The sequence below is a fragment of the Ictidomys tridecemlineatus genome, chromosome 16 (genome assembly GCF_052094955.1).
Source record: "Ictidomys tridecemlineatus isolate mIctTri1 chromosome 16, mIctTri1.hap1, whole genome shotgun sequence".
NCBI lineage: Eukaryota > Metazoa > Chordata > Mammalia > Rodentia > Sciuridae > Ictidomys > Ictidomys tridecemlineatus.
The window spans coordinates 38,245,892-38,265,730 of NC_135492.1; the positions used below are offsets into that span (position 1 = coordinate 38,245,892).

Here is a 19,839-nt window from a genome sequence, read left to right on the forward strand (position 1 = left end):
TCACGGTTCTGGAGGCCGGAAGTCCTAGAGCGCGGCAGCGGCTTCCGGTGAGGGCCTGCCTGCTGCATCATTCAGTACATGGTGGAAGGCGCCCTGGCAAGACAGCATGCAGGCCAGCTGGGGGTGGGAGGACTCTCAGAGGAACTGGCTGAAGGCTGTCCTGATCCAATCACCTCACCTCTAGATCTGAGCTCTTGGGGACACCTCACCTGGAAACCGTAAACCCCCCAGGCAGGGCCTGGGTCCTGCCCACCCCCCTCCATCTCCTTTCCTTCCTCTCCCTGGTTCACGACTGACCTCCTTTCTGACCTAAGGGACTCCCTATTTCCTGTTTGATCCTTAAATTCATCCCCCCCCCTTTTCTCTTCCAATCATTTGGTTATGGCTTAGCTGGCACCCCCCCCCCCAATGGACACCCGCTCTCAGCCTGCGTTAGATCCCCTCAGAAGCCCACAGGGTGTTCACACAAGTCCTTTCCCTCCCCCAGCCTCTGTCTCATCTGCAAAATGGGCACAAGAATCCTCAGTGAGGTCTCCATGGCACGGGAAGAACACTCCGCAGGATTCCCAGTGTAGAGGGGCACTTCGAAGCTGTTCATGGGCCACATGAATTCATGGATGTGGGAACAAAAGGAAGGGGCCCTGGCCGGACAGGGTGACGCACATCTGTCATCCCAGCCTCTTGGGAGGCTGAGGCAGGAGGATCACCGTTGGAGGCCGGCCTCAGCAACTTAGTGGGACCCTGTCTTAAAATTGAAAAAAATGAAAAGGGCTGAGGATGTGGTCCAGTGGGTTAAGCGCCCCTGGGTTCAACTCTCAGAACCAACAAAGACGGGGACAGTCAAGTCCCTGCCTGTTACAATTCTGAGGATGAACTTTTAGGACTCAATGGAGGTGCCGGGGGCAGAGGCTCCTGGGAACGGAAGGATGGAGGCTGTGTGTGTGCGGCTTCTCCTTCTTCCTCTGGACAATCCCAGAGGGCCACGGGAACCAGCAAGCTCCTGGGTCCTCTAAGACCATGCCCCCAGCCCCCTTCCCACAGAGACCACTCTCCTCTTCCCCGCAGGACCCAGAGGACAGCAGCCTCCGTTACACGGCCTCTTGCAGGGCCTCCCTCCCCCGGCAGTGGCTCCAGCTCTGTTCGCCTCTATCTGTTTGTCCATCGAGACCAGGCAGGAAATTAAAGTGGACATCAGGGCATCTGCAATAAGGAGCTCAGGACTCGGTAATGATGTGGGGGCCTCCCACTCCTCCTGCTCCTCCTCCTCCTCCTCCTCCTCCCCCCGTATTGAGGATTGAACTCGGGGATGCCCTACCCCTGAGCCACCTCCCCAGCCCTTTTAATTAATTTATTTATTTTTTTAATTTTGAGACAGGGTCTCACCAAGTTGCTGAGGCTGGCCTCCAATTTGCGATCCTCCTGCCTCGGCCTCCCGACTCGCTGGGATTGCTGGCGTGAGCCACTGCGCTCGGCACCGCCAGGTCTTTTGAGGCTGCAGGGTTCTTAGTACTTCTGTCATCCGCAGTGGCCTGCAGGGGAAGCCCCACGGTCGTCCTCTGGTCCCAGATATGCAGACTCAGCTGGCCTCTCCAGTTCTAGTTTGTCTCACCTGCTCGGTAGCCTCTGCCTGACACGACCTCATGCCAGGTCCTTCCTTGCAGAAATAAAATAGAGACCAGTTGCTTCAGATTCCCACTTTCCCCAGGACAGTTGGGGGGGGGGGAAACGAATTGATGGAGTGCAAAGCTAACACAACCTGAGACGCAGAGACACAGGAGTCTACCTTCGAGCTGAGCTGCTTTGGTTCACAATTTCGGTACTTGGTCGAGGAAGGCAATTCCAGAGAGACCCACATGCTTGGAAGCAAAAGAGTTGGAAAAAACTGGATATGTTAAAAAAAAAAAAAAATTGGTGGTTGTGCCAGGAGAACATTCTGGTGGATTCCAGAGTAAGCTGTTCTGCTTTCCATGCTTGGATTCCATGCAAGGAAGGGGGGGGGGAGGCAGGGAGAGTCTCTGGATGGTTTCTAGCAATTTCTGTGGCGTGGGTGGCAATCACGGTGGCTTTGCAAATCTGAACAGGGAACTGGGAGGTTGTCATCCAGGGACCCTGCCCCATGCATTTTGCAGAGAAAGCTAAACTCGACTCCTTTCAGTCAAGTTTTTCGTCGTCCAAAGATCTGCCAAGAGCCATGGAGAGGACGGGAGTTGATTGGGGGCTCACGATTTCGGGGGGATCTCAGTCCCTAGATGGCTGACTCCGCAGCTGTGGTCCCCAGGTGATGATGCAGAACATCATGGCAGATCTTGCATCCTCCAAGGAAATCAGTGCCTGTTAGTTCCCCTCTCCACAAGTAAATAACTTGCAAATAATTAACTCAGGGTGTTTGAGATATTCATTGATTCAGGATGCATTACTTGGTAGCTGGGAAATGGCTTCTAGCATGTCATTGAACCTCTTGGACCTTTTTGTTTGTTGTTTGTTTGTTCACATGGAGGACAGTAGCACTTCCTCTGGGATTGTCAGGATTAAATAAAACAATCCAGGTGAAGAGTTACCTACAGCCCTGATGTGCCGTGAAATGTTATTGTTACAGTCGTTATAGTTTGTATCAGTTTCTTCTTGCTGCTGTAACAAGCTACCCCAAATTCAGTGTCTTAAAGCTACACGGATTTATTCTCCTACAATTCTGGAGGTGGCAATGGGCCATATGAGGCTGGAAGTCACCTGTCCCTCTGGTACTGGCCTGCTGGAGGCCCTACCAGAGGGTCCATCTCTGTCTTTTCCAGCTTCCAGAAGCTGGAAGGGAGAGAGTGGGTCCTCTGGGAGAGCAGAGGGACAGAGTGTCTCCTCCACTCTGGTTTTATTGGGTGTCCCTGAGAAGTTTCCAGAGAGTCCCTCCCAGTGATTCCAACCCAGGAAGCCACCTTCTGGAGTTTATATTCTTATAAACTTGAGTATGTGAAATGGCACAGAATAAGTAAGCACTGCATGCAGGTTAGTGATGATTTCTGCTAACATCAACATCATCATTTCCCACGTGGCATGAGTTTTGTGAGAATCAATTAACATGAATTAATTAACAGACGGTGCCTGACATACAGCAGGTCTTCCACGAGCCCCTTGGGTTTTCCCAGTTTCACGAATCCACCTTCGTTTTTTTTTTTGCTAGGCTTGGCGCTTGCTTCACCCTTCTAAAGATGGCGCCCCTCCACCTCCACCACCCAACCCTCCCCACTCAAGATGGCCTCCAAGGCACTGAAAGTTATGCTTCGCCCTTCTCAAGATGGCGTCCAACACCCGCCCTTTCATACCCTCCGCCCTCTTCAACCCCTGCGCTCCCTCTGACCTTCCGCAAATGGCGGTGAACACAGTACGCACCGCCCACGGACGTTCTCAAGATGGCGCCGAGGGCGGAAACTCACGCCGGAAACTCGGCGTCGCTAGTCAAAGGCATTTCCGGTTGCCCCGCGGGCGGCCTTAGGAGGCTTGGGAGCGCTCCGGAGGGCTGCGTCTTGGCGCCGGAGACCCTGAAAGTGACCATGGACCGGAGGAAAAAGCCTTTGGACGTTACAGCCTCCTCGGTGAGTGCGGGTGTGACGTAATGCCGCGGGCACCGCATCCCGGGCCCTGGACCTGGGCGCTCCGCCCACCGGGAACCCGGACCGGCCTCTCCCCTCCCGGGGACAGGGACAGGTCCCTTAGTTACGGGTCCTGAGCTGCCTTCTCCCCGTGACGAGCACCCGGACCCGGCTCAGCCCGCGGACAGGGACCCGGACCCGGCGACACTTCAGGGCTGGGGATCCCCGGGCCTCCCTGGGCCGCAGCCTGGCCGGGCCACCCCCACCGCGGGGACCTGGGTGGCCAGCGTGTGTCCCTCTGCAAGGAAGCCTGGCCTGGCCCTGCCCTGCACGCAGATCCCCGTTTGGGGTTCCCCTCCAACCCAGGGGCCAGCTCGTTCTTTCCAGAACATTGCATCTGTCACCTTGTCCCCTCCCGGGTGGCAGCGTGCCTCGTGTCCCCTTTGCAGAAACGGATGGGTCAAGGTCCCCACGGGATGTGCTGCGCGGGAGCTGTGAGGGTGACAGCTTGGAAAGGCGCACGCCTGTCATCCCAGCGTCTGGGGAGGCTGAGGCAGGAGGATCTCCCATTGGAGGCCAGCCTCAGCAGCTTAGCCAAGCTCTAAGCAACTCAGCGAGACCCTGTCTCCAAATAAGAAGTAAAAAGGGCTGGGGGTGGGGCTCGGCGGTTAAGCACCCCTGGGTTCAATCCCTGGTGCCGATAAATAAATAAAATTCAATCGCAAAGGTATAAATGTTAAAAGTCATCAAATGTTCCAGCTGGGGAGGCTGAGGCAGGAGGATCGGGGGTTCAAGGCCAGCCTCAGCATCTTATCGAGGCCCTGAGCAACTCAGTGAGCCCCTGTCTCTAAATAAAATACCAAATAGGGCTGGGGATGGGGCTCGGGGGGCGAGTGACCCTGAGTTCCATCCCCAGTACCAAAAGAAAAAAAAAAATAGAAGGCTTGAAAGATGAGCTGAAATTTTTTTCTCCCCGTTCATCATGGGTTGTACACAATAGTGTCACATATTTGTCCTCGAATACAATATCACAATGTAGTTGGGCTGATATAATTCCCCACTATTTCTCCTTTCCCTCCCCCTTTTTGTCTTTAAGAATTTACAACAGTAGGCCCTAAAGGAAACTGTCCTTTATTGGGGTTCCCCCACCCAGTACTGGGGGACACTACCACGGAGCCACATCCCCCGCCCTTTTTATTATTTATCAAATTTTGAGACAATCGTCTCACTAAGTTGCTGAGACCGGCCTCGAACTTGCTATCCTCCTGCCTCAGCCTCCAACATTGCTGGGATTACGGGTGGCGCCTGCGTGCCCAGCCTGTCCTCTGCGTTATTAAAATCCTCCCCAAAGTCACTTTTAAATTGATTTCTTCCAAAGCAGAGAGCACTGAACTCCGCTGTGCCTATTTTCCTTAAAGGCCAGTCAGTGGTGGACATCTGCTGCACACAGGCCCACGCATATAAGCACTTGTGCCTGGACCCTTAGGGAGGAGATTGTCCTTATGTCCTTTTTCACAGAGTGGGCTTGGTGGCTGAGCCAGTGTAATTGCCCTTGTCATTAGATCGTAGGCCCTTGGAGGCAGGGAGCCTGTCTGATTCACGTCTGCTTCCTGCTCTTCAGCGGTGACAGTGACAGCACTTAGTGAAGTGTCAGATAGTGGCTGACCAGAGACCGTCCCCTGTAGGATGGTAACTGAGTCCTGAGTTGCGTGTCCCTGCACGGGGAGGGAGGGAGGTCTGGCTTTGGGAATGGCAATCGCGGAGCGACCCTGTCGCCTGCTAGATCCGAGGGGACCCTCTCGCTCACCTCGTGGTGTGTTGCAGTTGGTGGATCTGAAGGCGGAACTCTTCCGCAAACAAGAAGAATTCAAGCAACAGAAGCACCTGAAAGATTCTGGCGTTTGGGAAAAACCAAAGACAACGAATAAGGTAAAAATCAGACCGAATTGTCTGCCTTGGTCCCAGACCTGGGGTGATCGTGCTGTGTTAGGGTTTAGAAGGTGACGGGGGTCTCTGTGCATATGGACGTGCAGTTAGACACCTGCACGAGGCGGATGAGACCCTGAAATAGAATCAGTGGGAGTGTTTAAGAGCACATTGTCCGTCTGTCCACTCTGCCTCATTGGTGCTAGTTTTGGAAAAGGACGCTTCGCTGATACGCGGCTTGTTCAGGTTCTCAGGGAAGCCTTGGCCCCATGCCCTCCTGTTGAGCTGCACGGGGCTGAGGGTCTGGTCTGGTGGGGTCGGTGGCCTTTCTGATCTCTTTGAATCACCCTCCAGAAACCCAGCATCTGGAGCAAGCAGAACACAGGAGTCTCCACCCGGGCGGAGAAGGATGCCGAACAGAGGGCGGAGGAACAGAAGACGCTGGACAGGGCGAGGTGCGTGGGGCTGAGAGCCAAGGCCTGGGGTCGCCCTGGCCACCGTACAGCGTTCCCATCTGACTCTCGGTTTCCACATGTGAAGTCGCGTCCCCCTAGCCAGGTGCTCTGTGGACTGTGGGTGCCAATGCAGTGGCTCCTCACGTTCAGGGGGCCTGAGGTCAGGACCCGTCCCTGCAGATACCTACGGCCAAGGTGCCTGAGCCCTTTAGGTAAAATGACAAAATATTCGCACAGAAGCCTCATGATCCTGCTGACTGTGGTAGATTGTTTGCTAAGACGATGTGAGTGTGGAGTAAGTGCTGACGCTGTACGGCTTGGGGACGATCACAAGGAACAGTCCTGTCCACGTTCCACACAGACACTCGCCGCACAGTGCCCACCAGCCACAGTGTGACATTTTTTCCTAATATTGTTGATCCCTAGTGAGTTGAGTGTGGAGATGTGGGATCTGGATATGGAGGTCCGACTGTAAATAGAATCTGCATTTGTATCTGTTGTTTTACAAAATGATAGAACACAGTCTCGATTTAAAAGATGAAGAGGATCCTTCTCTGGACTATTGTTAGACACTAAAATCATCAACAGGATTTTGTTTGTTGGTTTCTTTGCTTTTGCACAGTATTAGGGATTGGACTCAGGGAGGCCCTACCTCGGAGCTGTGTCCCCAGTCCTTTATTTTTTATTTTGAGTCAGGGTCTCACTACGTTGTCCAAACTGGCCTCCAACTTGGGATCCTCCTGCCTCAGCCTCCAGACTAGCTGGGATGGTAGGTGTGCCGCACCGTGCCTGGCCCTGTCCACAGGTTTTTAAAAGGAATCCCCGTGGTGTGGTTCTGGGTTCTAGGTGGCATGGCGTTGGCATTCAGAGACCCTGGTTGCCCCCAGACCAGCACAGGGATTGCAAGGAGGCTGCAGGGACCTTTGGAATACTCGCTGGTCTTCCTTCCCCCCTTCTGCCCCTCTCCCACCCCCACGCCCCAGGGTGACACTGGGCTTCTGAATATTTCAGCACCTAACTTGTCTTGCCCGAGAAATTCAGCACGTGAAGTGGTGCCATTTTGGTCTGTATTTCTGATCCTGCCAGCTGTCCTAGTACAGTCACGTCCTGTGATGTTTTTAAAAGATGCGGATCCCAAGATCCCAAGATTACCCGTCGCCTTTGGTCCAGCCTCTCAGCCCCTTCCGTGTAGCGCTGTCCCCTCGCTGTCCTGTTGCCTCTCGTGCCCTTGACATTGCTGAGCGCCCGCCAGGTACTTCAACAGCAAACCCGACCAGGTGGGGTCCTGTTGAAGCTCTGGGTACCAGAGGCTGCTGGGGCCGGTGTGGGTCATCCTGAGTGCTGGTGAGTCTGGTCACCAGGTCAGGGTAGGTCTGCCACCTCTGCCCTGTGAGGGTGCCCGTCCCCGCTCCTAGTCGGCCGTAGGCTGAGGTGGGAAACTGGAGACTCTGGGTGTCCTGTTTTCCCGCCGTGGTCTGTCCTTGCTGGTAGAAGTGCCACTCCTCAGTTAGTACACGGACAGTTTCAAAACGATGGTTTTTCTGATTCTGTCTTAATTATTTTCCCATTATGTTCATCAGTTGACATCTGCAAAGAGACAGGGTTCCCCTTAACTCAGAGAGCCCCAGTTGTTCCTGTCTGCCCCGATGGTCATCTATGGTTGTGGACACGCTGGCTGATAAGGACTTTCTAGTTGGCCAGGTGTGGTAGCTCACACCTGTCATCCCAGAACCTCGGGAGGCTCAGGCTGGAGGATCACAAAGTAGAGGCCAGCTTCAGCAGCTCAAGGAGGCCCTGTCTCTAAATAAAATATATAAAGGGCTGGGGACGGGGCTCCGTGGTTAAGTGCCCCTGGGTTCAATCCCTGGTACCGAAATAAAATAAAATTACTAAAAAGAAAACAAAACCCTTTGCAGTCGCCAACAGTGCTTACTAGGTTGCTCGGCTGTTGTGGCTCTGAAACTCAGGGCAGGATGTCAGCCCGCCTGGGGGTGTATTTTCGTGGTGCTTGGCCTGTCTGCAGCAGACCACAGGCTTCACTTAAAGATATGACCTTTTATAATTTTAATTTTTAGAAATTTTTCGGTCCCAGTGGTTGAATCCAGGGAAGCTTCACCCCTGAGCCACATCCCCAGCCCTTTTTCGTAATATTGGGACAGGGTCTAGCCAAGTTCCTCAGGACCTTGCTATGTTGCTGAGGCTGGCCTTCAATTTGTGATCCTCCTGCCTCAGCCTCCTGAGCCACTAGGACCACAGCCATGTGCCCCGTGCCCAGCTACGGTGTGGCCACTGCGATGTCCTTTTGCTACTGAACATGTGCTCAGGACTTTAGTTTTGTGAAACAGGTGCCGAGGCCTTGCCCTGTTGTGCTCCAGCAGAGTCTGTCTTGTACGTGGTTATGTCTGTCCCCACTGGTTTCCTTTTCCGTCTGTCCGTGGGAACTGAGGCACAGAAAGGTCAGTAGCTTGTCACAGCAGCGACCCAGGACTTCACAGCCTCCGGGTGACATTAGAAGTGAAATGGCCCATTGTGATGAAGGTCACTCACAAGAGGAAGAGCGGGTGACCTCTGGGTGCTCTCTTGTCATTAAGGGTTTCTGGATTAAAGGTCCGCCTGCCCTCCCAGCCGGCCTGCGCCTGCGAAAAATAAATGTCACCCGGATCAATCTGAGCAGGGAGGCTGCTTCGCCGAAATGCCAAGGTGTCGTCTGCTCTTTATGAGCAAATGTGTCCCATCCATTATTCATGCCCTCCGCCAGACACACTTGACCTTTTTTTTTTTTTCTTTTGCCTCTCGAGGTCCTGGGGGGTCGAACCAGGGTGCCCCACCGCCCGGCTCCATCCCTCAGTTGTTATTTTGTATTTGGAGATGAGGTCTTGCCCAGGCGGCCTCGAAACTTCCATCCTCCTTCCTCAGCCTCCCGAGTAGCTGGGATCACAGGTGTGCACGCTGCACCCACATCATCATGGTTTTAAAATTTTTTTTAGACCTTTACTTATTTATTTTTATGTGGTGCTGAGGCTCGAACCCAGGGCCCTGCACGTGCGAGGTGAGTGCTGTACCCTGAGCCCCAGCCCCATTATCGTATTTTTATTAGACTTCTCAGACGTTGGTTTCCAGGTCCATGAGCGGCCAGGGCCCGTGTCTAAAGTGGAGGCCGTGCGTAAAGCTTGGCCTCCACTTTGGTCTCTGTTCAGCGTCCACGACTAGAGAGCGTCCTTGTCCCCAGGCGTCTCGTTTGCTGTGGATTCCGGTTGCGTTAGCAGTTAGGTTGAGCAGTTGGGACTTTGTCATTTATTCGTTCAGTCCCACGTTCACTGAGGGGCTGCTGTGGCCGCTGTGAGGTCCTGGGACACTGGAACGCATGTCCTCAGGGGCCGTGGGGCTGTCCTGGCTCAGCCTGGTGGCCTTTAGTTGTGGCCACCTCGTGAGCCAGGCCTCCTGGGCAGATGGCAGCTGTCAGGCTGGGGGGGTGGCCCCTCACCAGGAGGGACAGTTGGGAGGCCATTTCTAATACTTGTGTCTTTTTTTCTCCCAGGGAAAAATTGGAAGAAAAAGCCAAGTTATACGAAAAAATGACTAAAGGAGACTTTATAGGTGAGTGTGTCTATTTATACTGATTTATTCTGAGTTATTACTTTATTTGGTAGAAGAGGGAGAGGCTGGGCTGGGGCTCCCCTGGCCTGCAGGAGGCCCAGGGTTCAAGCCTCGGCACCCCCCAAAAAATAAGCAAATAAATAAAAATAACCAGGAAAATCCTGCTTTCTCTGGCGGCACAGGAACAGTGCAGAGCGACTTCCCGGTTGCCCTGTGGGTGCTGTGCAGGGTGCTGGGGGGAGACAGCCAGCACGAGCCCAGCCTCTCGGTGTCTTCCCTCAGGGACAGATGTCCCCAGGTGGAGAAAGAGGGCACAGGACCAGGCACCGTCAGGAAATAAGGTCTAAATGAGCCTCACTTACGTATAGTAGCAGCTGCGTTTGAGCAGCGGAAAGGCGGGTGGAGTCGTGGTCATACCACGGCCGCAGGCTTCTCTTTTCTTTTTACTATTTTGATTTTTAACTTTTGGTGGGGAGTGTGCCAGGGGAATTGAGCTCAGGGACACTCAACCACTAAGCCCCTTCCCCAGCCCTGTTTAGTGTTTTATTTAGAGACAGGGTCTCGCTGAGTTGCTTAGGGCCTCCATTGCTGAGGCTGGCTTTGAACTCGCGATCCTCCTGCCTTGGCCTCCTGAGCTGCTGGGATCCCAGGTGTTCACCACTGACCCCGTCTCCTTCTATTTTTTAATCATATTTCCATGTCGTGCTTACAGCTGCTTTGAAGTAGTAATAATAAAACTGTTTCCTCAGACCCCCAGAAAAAGAAAGTCCAGCTCACAGTTAGCAAACAGTGGGACAGGCTTTTATGGGGCAGTGTACATTCCATTCCCAGAGGACAGGGACCGTGGGTCTGTGGCCAGGTGATTATCAGGGAGAAGGGGGGCCGTGGGGTGCCCCCTAAGGTCTGCACGGTCGGGGGAGCAGATGGGTGAGGGAGGGGCTGGCCAGCAGGAGCCCAGCCTGGGGCCCGGGTGTAGCTAGGGGACAGGCAGGGCTGGCCCGGGTCACCGCTGCCTCTCCTCAGTGCACCTAAACCCAGCACGGTGGCGTTTCCCTTAACTTGTGCACGCAGGAGCTGTCCTGGGTTAAGTTAAAGTCGGGGTGCTGCGTGACTGTCCCTGTGTTCTGGTCCTCGGTGACCGAGGCCCTGCGGGTGGACATCACTGCCCCCTGTGTGCCCTGCAGAGCAGGCCTGGCCTGTCTGAACGCCAAGGCCACTGGCTGGAAAAGAAGTCCTTTCCCTGTGTGAGGCCGGGTCGCGGCCTTGGTGTGGGAGGTGTGTGGGGAGAGCCAGGTCCCCGTCCTCAGCTGATGGCCCGAGGAAGGCAGGGCTGTGGCGTCCCCAGGGCGTCCTGAGACGCGGCAGGAACCTGCAGCTTCTGTGTGTCCACGACTCCCGTGGCCTGCTCCCAGCTCCCCCAGGGGCGGGCCCCTCTGTGCCCTGGTGGCCTTCCCAGGGTGGGGGCGGTGGCTGCTGAGCTGGCAGGGGCAGCGGAGCCTCCCGGGGACCTGGGCCAGGGTCCTGGGTGCTTCCCTTCCATGCCGTCGAGGCCTGAATGTCGTCCCTGCGTCCTAGACGAGGAGGTGGAGGAGCTGTACCTCGTGGACTTCACTCAGAAACTCATAGACAAGCGCAGGGAGGTGGAGGCGTCCCGTGCCGCCAGAGAGGCCCGCAACACGGCCCAGAGGGACGACGAGGACGACGAGCGCCTCTCGGACAGGGACATTCCTCCTCCCCAGGACCCCGGTGAAGAATGGTGGGTGCCGTGGGGGTGCTGTGTGTGGGCCTTCTGTCTTTGGACCCTTTGTGTTTTAGTATCAGGGCTTGGACCTGGGGGCCTCGACCCCTGAGCCCCGTCCCCAGCCCTGTTTTGCATTTTATTTAGAGACAGGGTCTCCTTGAGCTGCTCAGGGCCTCACTCTTGTTGAGGCTGGCCTTGACCTCACGATCCTCCTGCCTCAGCCTCCCCAGCCCCTGGGATGACAGGTGTGCACCAGCGCCCCTGACTGGGGACCCCTCTTAAGTGAGGGTGGTCAGCGTGTCACAGAGGTCAGGCAGCGGCTCCCACAGAGACAACAGTCGTCACATGTGACGACCGAGCCCTTGCTGTCATCCAGCGCTGTGCCAGGCCCAGGGGTGCTTGGGGACGCCCTCTGCACTTTGCTCTGACACTGAAGAGCTGTTCAGGCAGAAGTGGGAGCCCCCAGGCGAGCCCCGCTGTGCCCGTGTCATGTTCCAGCCATGGGGTATGGCATTGTGGCCCTGGATAGCTCCACTGCCACCCACCGCTGCCCGTGTGACCACAGTCACCTTTCTGACCTCGGAGGTCCAGTTCCCTCATCTGTAAGGTGGAGGCTGCAGTGTGTGTCTGTTCCCGTGACCTTGGCTTTGTGGTCCCCTCAGGAGGTGACAGCACCCCGGGGCCACCTGGGCACTGCTCTCCGGAGGTCCCCAGGCGTCTGGGGAGCTTTGTCACAGGCGATTTCTGGGTGCCACCTCCGTGTAGGTGAAGGGGTGGGGACAGAGCCCGGGCTTTCCTTACAGACACTGGAATGACAGTCCCACCGTGGTGCAGTCTCTGCCTACGACGTTGTCATTAGGAGCCCTGGTGGGCAGTGCCTGAGGGCCCTGGGCACCTCTGACCCCTTCCCGGGCCAGCCCTGCCCCCGCCCTGCCTGCGAGCCTCGGGGGTCTGCACTGGGGGGGGGCAGCTGCCCGGGAAGTCGGTGGGTGGCCTTTGTCAGTGATTTTCCGCCCTCGGCCCGAGGTAGCATTTTATTGGGATAAAACAGGCGTCATCTCTACTGTCCAGGACTCCTGGCTGGGTGGCTGGGTGTGGGGTAGCTGCACACTAAAAGACAGGGTCCCATCCCATGTCACAGCCCCTCGTCCCCATTGCTGATGTGATTTCTCCCTCCTCTGAACTTGGGTGACACTTAATGCACTCCCTGCTTTGGGGGGTCTTAACTTATGATTGACACTTGCCAGGAAAATGTCTGAGAAGACATAGGGTCGTCCCTGGGTCCTGCCTGATGGCATTGGCCTCTCCTGGGCCCATGCGTCACCCTCCCCAGAGCCCTTTGGAGACGGGGTGACATTAACCGTCCTTGGAATCACCCTTGCTTCCCCTCATTGGCCCAGGACAGGGCTTGCTCAGGGACGGGGGACCACTGATACAGCCGCCGCCGCCCTGCTCTGCTTTGGGGGGTCTGAGCTGGGGGCCTCAGAAGCAGAACAGGCCCTTAAAAGCCTGAAGTCTCCTGCAGATCTTTGGCTTATTAAGGCCTCTGTGATCACGAGTGGTTTGCCAGTGATTTGAAGAGCTCTGGGGACACGTGCGGTGTCACATGCCACCCTGTGGTGAAGGAGGACGCCCCGCAAGCCGTTCTGGCGCTTTGTGTTTTATTTTGTTTTTAAACCAAGCTCCGGAATCCAACTGCTTGGCAAGTCCTCTGAGGAGTTAAGTTCCAGGTGGTGGAAAATCTTCCCCCCAAAATACCGTAAATAATCCCTCGGGCCATCTGGCTGGCTGTCTTCCCTCCCATTCATTAGAAACAGGGAAGAATTCCGCAGTTGGAGGTTCTGCTTCTCCGCTGGATCAGTGGTGGGGCCACACGACAGGAAGCCCAGACCCTCGGGTTCTAAATCAGGGGCCATTGATTGAAATCAGCGTTGCCCGCTAGGAAGGGAGTGGCCAGCCAGAGACACCCGGCCCGCGGAGTCTGAGCCCGATGGTTCCACCAGTCAGTCCTCATTGAGGCCCCACTGTGCGCCCAGGGCCCTGCTGAAGGCCGGGGACACCCCCTGCCCGCGTCATAACGCGGGTGAAATGCCAGCGTCTCCCTCCCGCCCTGCCCCCTGTCCCCACCATCTAGAGCAGGCAGAGACCAGGACAGAGGTGAATTGTTTGGTTTCCCGCTAATTAAAGCCCAGAAAACACAATGACATAGGATAAGCGATTTCTGACTCCTTGGGAAGAATTGTCCCCGTTGGAAGACATAAAGGAAATAGACTCAGAAGAACCTAAGGAAATGGGCAGTGGGGACCCAGGGGACAGAGTGAAGTCATGGACGCTGTGTTTGTGCCCACCTGACAACATGCAGTGGGTTCCCAGGTGGCGGGGCAGGTTCCTCGGTGGGAGGGTCACCTTTGTAGCCAGAGGCCGAGTGTCAGCTGTGGCCTCAGCCCGTCGTGTGCCCGTGTTGAGAAGCGTGTTCTCGGTGGTGGCTGAGCCCGCATCCTTTCCTGTCCTGCTCCGTGTCCCTGACCTGGGGACGGGGTGCCACGCCTTCTCATGCCTTGTCACTGATTGCAGGGTGGATTACGTGGACTCTCTGGGGCGCTCCCGGCGCTGCATGAGGAAGGACCTGCCGGCTCTGCTGGAGATGGACAAGGACCTGCAGGGCAGACTGTGAGTTCCTCTGCACGGCCACGTCCCTGCGTTAGGTGCCACAGTCGTAGAGGCTCTGTGTGGTCGTCTCTGTCCCCTTCACTTAGGGAAGCTCTCCAGGAGGTGGCCTGCCCGTACGTATGTGGCCCACACTCAGGGAGAGTCTTTCTCCTTGTGTCCTGAGTCCTGGTCCCCAGCCGTCCTCCTGCCTCAGCCTCCCAGGTGGCGAAGGCTGCTGTGGGCACCTGCTCCGATCATCTGTGTATCGCAGCTCCTGAAAGGAACTGATGGAGCTTGGGGGCTGATGGCAGTGACCAGTGCAGAGGGAGGCCAGGGCAGGCCCACAGCGAGGCTTGGTGGACATGGGGCCTGAGAACCAACACCCCATCACTCACCCACAGGCAGGTGGGTGGGCATCTTGGCTGAGTTGCTTTCCGTTTGATCATCTGTGGGTTTTAAACTAAAGGCCTCATTCTCCCTTCCCCTCGTGGAATCAAACTTGCTAAAATATCCGGGAACAGAATCCCTCTTCCCCGAGCCACTTCTGTATAAAAAGGGTTGGCAAAAACGCCACCTCGTCCCACCCCCAGGTTTGGGCATCCTGTGGACAGGCCTGGGCCCTGCACAGGAAAGGACAGCGGCCACCTCGGCCACCTCGGGCCAGGAGGCCCCCTGGGTGCAGTGTTGGGCAGCTGTGTCCCTGGTGGCCATGCACACAGGCCCCGGTTCCTCCCGCTGCCCAGGTCACCTCCCGTCTTGCCAGGACCTTGGTCATAGAGCAAGAGCCCCTTGTGCTCAGCGGCCAGCCTGGCGCTTGGTTTAAAAGATGAAACTCCCGCGCTGACCACCAGTGGTGTTGCAGACCAGAAGCCCCCGTGCGGAGCTGCTGTCCCTACCAAACAGGGTTGCTTTCCCTGGTCCCCGCCGCTGAGCACCAGCAGGGCCACCCCAGGGTGACCTGCAGCGAGCCTTACTGTGCCGTGTCCCCTCCCAGCTTCGTCAGTCCTGCCAACGAGAAGACCCTGCTGTCGGAGGACATGAGGAAGGAGCTGCAGCGCCAGCAGTGGGAGGAGGAGGAGCGGGAGGCCCTGCAGCGGCCCGTGGGTCCCCTGCACTACGAGGACATCCGGGAGAACGGTATTGCTGGTCCCTTGCAGCTTCTCAAGCCACTTTCTAAGATGGTGGCCTGGGGACAGGTGTAACGGGGAACACGCACAGGTGGTCACTGTGGCAGAGGAGACCCTGCCCTGGCATGATGCCCCTTGCCCACTCCAGAGCCCAGGGGATGCTCACATGGACGCCTCCCTCCTGCAGCGCCTGTGGAGCCAGCTGTTAGGGACAGCTGTGGCTGGAGGTGGACGCATCTTTGCAAACAAGATGAAAACTAGTTCCAACTTTGTTTCTGTTCTTTGGCTTCATTGTGCATTTAGAAAATGGGACATTTTTAAAAACCTGTGCAGAGAGCAGTGGTTCCTTTTTGGTGTGGGTGGGAAATCTGCCCGAGCATCGCCTGGTGCTCAGGGAAGTCTGACCTCTGCATCTCGCCGACTCCTTCCAGAGGCCCGGCAGCTGGGCGTTGGGTATTTTGCCTTTGCCCGAGACCAGGAGCTGAGGAGCAAGCAGATGAAGACTTTGGAGACGCTGCGCGAGCAGGTACGGGGCCAGCGTCCACCTGTCAGGGACAGCATCCGGCCTTTGGTTTCAACGTGTTCTTCTTCAACTTCCTAAGACATTAAGAGTTATTCTCTTTGCCTGTTTTTGGTGGTCGTGTGGGGACAGATGCCTTTGTTTTATTTTATTTATTTTCCTGTGGTGCTGGGGATGGGACCCAGGGCCTCCCACGTGCCAGGCCAGCGCTGTGCCTGTGACCCCGGCCCCCAGGGTTCTCACAAGAGCACCTCCTAGTCTTCATTCAGCATCTCCACGGTAGCTTCTCGGATGTGCTGGGAGAACCAATGAGTCTGTCTGTTCTTAGAAGAAAACTATTTCATCCTTTTGGAAAGAAATATTGTGAACCTGACTCCAAAAGAAATCATTTTCTGGCTTTTTCTCTAGACCACAGATCAGAGAATCAAACGGGAAAACATAAAGGAAAAGCGGAAGGCCCTGTTGGAAGCCAGGCTAGCCAAGCTGCGCCAAAAGAAGATGAAGAAATCCAAAGACGACGGGACGGAAGAGGGGGACCCAGGTAGCGTGCGACTCAGGGCTCTGGCCCTCAGGAGGGGGAGCTGGTTCCGGCTGCGTCCCCCCGCAGGGCGGCTGTGGGGAGCGAGCCTCGGTTTACCTGAGCCTTTAACAGCAGGCTGGGGTCCTGCACGAGCAGTGTGTGTGACCAGAGTGATGCAGAGTGACACTGAAATACTTCTGCACGACAGACAGATAATTCACTGGGCGCCTCCTAACGCGGTGGGTTAGTCACCAAGACCCACAGAAAAGCACCTTAGGAAAGTGTACGCATGCGCATGTGTATCACGGAGTTAACATTTTTATTTTTTAAATACACAAAACCATTGTGCGTATTTACGGGGTCCACGTGACGTGTGGGTACGTGCATGCCTTGTGTAGCCCTTTCTTGGGCCAACGCCCAGCACACCTGACTGTGTGGGCGGGGGAATTGGCTGTTACATATCCGTGCAAGTGCACTGTGTGTGTCATTCCTAAACCAGAGCAAGTGTGTTCGTCAGGTCTCTATGGGGGGAACGTTCACACTTCCTCCTTGCCTTTTGGACATCCTTTTTTTTTTAAACTAATGGCTGTAGTACTTTTTAAAATTCATTCTAATTATGCGCATATGACAGCAGAATGCATTTTGAGTCATTGTGCACAGCTGCAGCACAACTTTTCACTTCTCTGCTTGTACACTGTGGAGCGTCATATCATAGGGGCAGTCATACGTGTACCTGGGTAACGACGTCCATCTCATTCCACCATCTTTCCTGCCCTCGTACCCCCTCCCCACCCCGCCCTCCCCTTTGTCCCTGTCCCCTCCATTCCTCCCATGCTCCCTCCCCCTTTATGGGTCAGCCTCTGGTTTTGTGGGATTGGCTTACTTAGCATGATATTCTCTAACTCCATCCATCTACCTGCCAATGCCATCATTTTATTCTCTTTTATTGCTGAGTAATATTCCACTGTGTATATACCACATTTTCTTTATCCATTCATCTACTGAAGGGCATCTAGGTTGGCTCCACAGTTTAGCTGTTGTGAATTGTGCTGCTATAAGCATCGATGTGGCTGTGTCCCTGTAGTATGGTCATTTTTAGTCCTTTGGCTATAGACCGAGGAGACAGACAGCTGGGTCACATGGTGGTTCCATTCCCAGTTTCCTGAGCAGTCTCCATGCTGCTCTCCATGTTGGCTGCCCGTTTGCAGGCCCACCAGCAGTGTGTGAGTGGGCCTTTCCCAAATCCTCTTGCTTTCAAATTCATTCATAAACTTGGTAATAAGATAAAACTTCAGAGACATGAATACAGACAGCTTACCGAAAAACCCATGCTGCAGCTGCTTCTCCATCCCGCACACTAGCTTCCTGGGTGCGGGATGGAGAAGCAGCTGAGCTGCTGCAGTGGGTCCCTCGTGGGGCAGAGAAGACAGAAGTCTGTTTGTCCCTTTAGTACTTCAGAGGTGGCCGGGTGGGGGTCTCGAGGGGCAGCTCTGCCCCAGGGGGTCCTCTGCATCCTGCTGACCTGGAGGCCACAGCTCTCCCCAGCTCCACTCCCCATCAGCCCAGGAAGGGGCCAGGAGGAGAGGGGAGCCGCTTCCTCTTGAGAAGTCATGAACAATCTGTGCTCTGACAGCCCCCAGCAGGGCCCAGGCCCAGGGCAGACAGGCTGCAGGGTGGGGGGGGCTGGGAAAGGCTCCTGAGAGGGGCCTGGGGCTGCAGGGAGCCGTTCTCTAACATCTGAGCAAAACCTAGTTAGCCCTGAAAGGAGCCCAGAAAGATCTAGAAATCTGAAAGCTTGCATTTAGGTGTCGTAGTTTCCTGCCACGTGAGCTCTTCGTGTTGCCTGCTCTTTTGCTGTGGGTCCTGAACGTCCGTCATTCCCAGCTGTGAAGGGTCACTGCCGTGTTTTTGAGAAATCATCTCATTTAGAAATTTAAAATCTGGCCCGAGGGGCGCAGCCTGGAGCAGGTCCCGCTCTGCACCCCCAGCCTCGCTGCTGTGCTGGGAGTGTGACTCGGGTTGAGGACTTGGGGCGCTTCCGGTCCTGAGATCCCCAGTTGTGCAGTAGAGACGTGGTGGGGACAGAGACTCATGTCACCCTGCCTGGGGTCTGACCCCTGTGGGACATTGCTGAGCTGACGCTTGTAAGCCCTGAGCGCCACCTGTCTCTCAGGAGTGGCACGTCTGCTTCTTCCGTTGTCATAATGAGGACTTTGTTTCCTTACAAAACACAGACGCAGCTGTTATTGGGCCTCCGGCTCCAGAACCAGAAGCTGGGCCAGCTCCGCCTCCTGCTGCCCAGAACAGCAAAGTGGAAGTCATCATCCAGGAGAGGAAGGACACCAAGCCCGGAGTGCCACACGTCCGCGAGTGGGACAGGGGCAAGGGTAAGCGAGGCCCGGCAGGCGGCAGGGGGCTGTGCTGGTTTTGCTTTTAAGTCAAAGTGGGTTCTCTGTTTCTCATTCTTCTGTGCAGGGCACATGCCCCTCTGCTGAGCCACACGCCCAGCTCCGCGGTGGGTCTTAGGGTCCCTTGGGAGTTAGGAACCCAGATCCTCACTGATCTTGGCATGCTCGTCACCAGCTGTTTGTGAACACAGCTAGAAAATATCCTGGGAAAAGACCAGGATCTACCCACAAAGCCCTCATGGAGAGAGGGAGAGAGAGAGCGCATGTGTGTGTGTGTGTGTGTGTGTGTGTGCGCGTGAGAGAAGCACTTGGGGAGCAGGATCCGTGCCCCCCCTTGGTTTCACAGTTCTGGAACCACTTTACGGTGCAGGGATGCAGGTCTGGGGTTGGGAAGCCCCTGTCCAGCAGTCTCCCGTGTGCACAGTGGAAGTGGCTTGCGTGCCCCCCTTCAAACACTCAGTAAGGGCAAGATTTGTGTTTGGGTGCCAAGTGCCTCCCGTGTCTGACAGTCCTGCTGTTCTCTGTTTCACTCTCAGATGTAGTGGAGTCGCTTCTCCCCTCTCTTAGCCTGACTTCTTGCAACTATTTATTGCATATATTATATAATACAGTCTTGTTGTTGCTATCCTTGTTCTTCAGAGAATTTGTGATTTTTAAAAATACAGATATAATAACTGAGCAGGGTAGGGTGGAGCAGGTCTGTGATTCCAGCAGCTCAGGAGGCTGAGACAGGAGGATCACAAGTTGGAGGCCAGCCTCAGCCACTTAATAAGACCCTGTCTCAAAATAAACAATAAAAAGGGCTGGGGATGTGGCTCAGTGGTGAAGCACCCCAGGGTTCAATCCCTGGTACCAAAGAAAAAGATGCACAATGATTGTAAAACAATGACTCTACATTTAACGGATTCGTAGTCAGTTCTAACAGTGCTCTTTCTTATTGTCACCAGAATTCTCCTTTGGGTACTGGTCGAAGAGGCAGTCAGACCTGCGGGCCGAGCGAGACCCCGAGTTTGCCCCGCCATCCGATTACTTTGTGGGTCAAAAGAGAACTGGTGCTTGCAGTGGCCAGACGTGGAACAGACCTGGACCAGCACCGGGTGACCCAGGGCAGCGGCCTGGCCAGAGCCAGGAGCCCAGCTCCGCACAGTCACCGTCCTCCTCTGCCCCTGCGGGCCCACCCCAAGCCCCCAGGGTCACCTTTGAAACTCTGGATGAGATGATCTCCTATTACAAGCAAGTGACATGACCCGGGAAGCATTCTGCCTTGGTGTGTGCTGTGGACGGCGTCTTCCTCTCAGAGAGGGGACACAGCTTT

The 19,839-nt window shown here is 55.5% G+C and overlaps 1 protein-coding gene and 1 long non-coding RNA gene across 2 annotated transcripts; one reads left to right on the forward strand and one right to left on the reverse strand.

Moving 5' to 3' along the window:
• Positions 1–1,370: 1,370 nt before the first annotated feature.
• Positions 1,371–3,464, reverse strand: LOC144371164 (uncharacterized). Its single transcript, XR_013431299.1, has 3 exons — positions 3,350–3,464; positions 1,784–2,313; positions 1,371–1,654 (listed from the first exon to the last, which is right to left on the reverse strand). It is a non-coding gene; the product is annotated as an uncharacterized LOC144371164 (long non-coding RNA).
• On the forward strand, positions 3,459–19,778 carry Ccdc174 (coiled-coil domain containing 174). The gene is made up of 11 exons (XM_078033406.1): positions 3,459–3,584; positions 5,406–5,510; positions 5,862–5,962; positions 9,501–9,559; positions 11,135–11,315; positions 13,875–13,970; positions 14,944–15,086; positions 15,508–15,602; positions 16,005–16,137; positions 18,351–18,503; positions 19,472–19,778. The coding sequence occupies exons 1-11, from the start codon at positions 3,543–3,545 to the stop codon at positions 19,768–19,770; spliced, it is 1,407 nt and encodes a 468-aa protein (XP_077889532.1). The 5' UTR covers positions 3,459–3,542; the 3' UTR covers positions 19,771–19,778.
• Positions 19,779–19,839: the final 61 nt, after the last annotated feature.

What these genes read in the sequence shown, in the direction of transcription:
- Ccdc174 (XM_078033406.1), top strand. Translation starts at nt 3,543, where the DNA reads ATGGACCGGAGGAAAAAGCCTTTGGACGTTACAGCCTCCTCG. An exon ending in GACTAAAGGAGACTTTATAG is followed by an intron (nt 9,560 to 11,134) that starts GTGAGTGTGTCT and finishes CCTGCGTCCTAG; the next exon opens with ACGAGGAGGTGGAGGAGCTG. An exon ending in GACGGAAGAGGGGGACCCAG is followed by an intron (nt 16,138 to 18,350) that starts GTAGCGTGCGAC and finishes TACAAAACACAG; the next exon opens with ACGCAGCTGTTATTGGGCCT.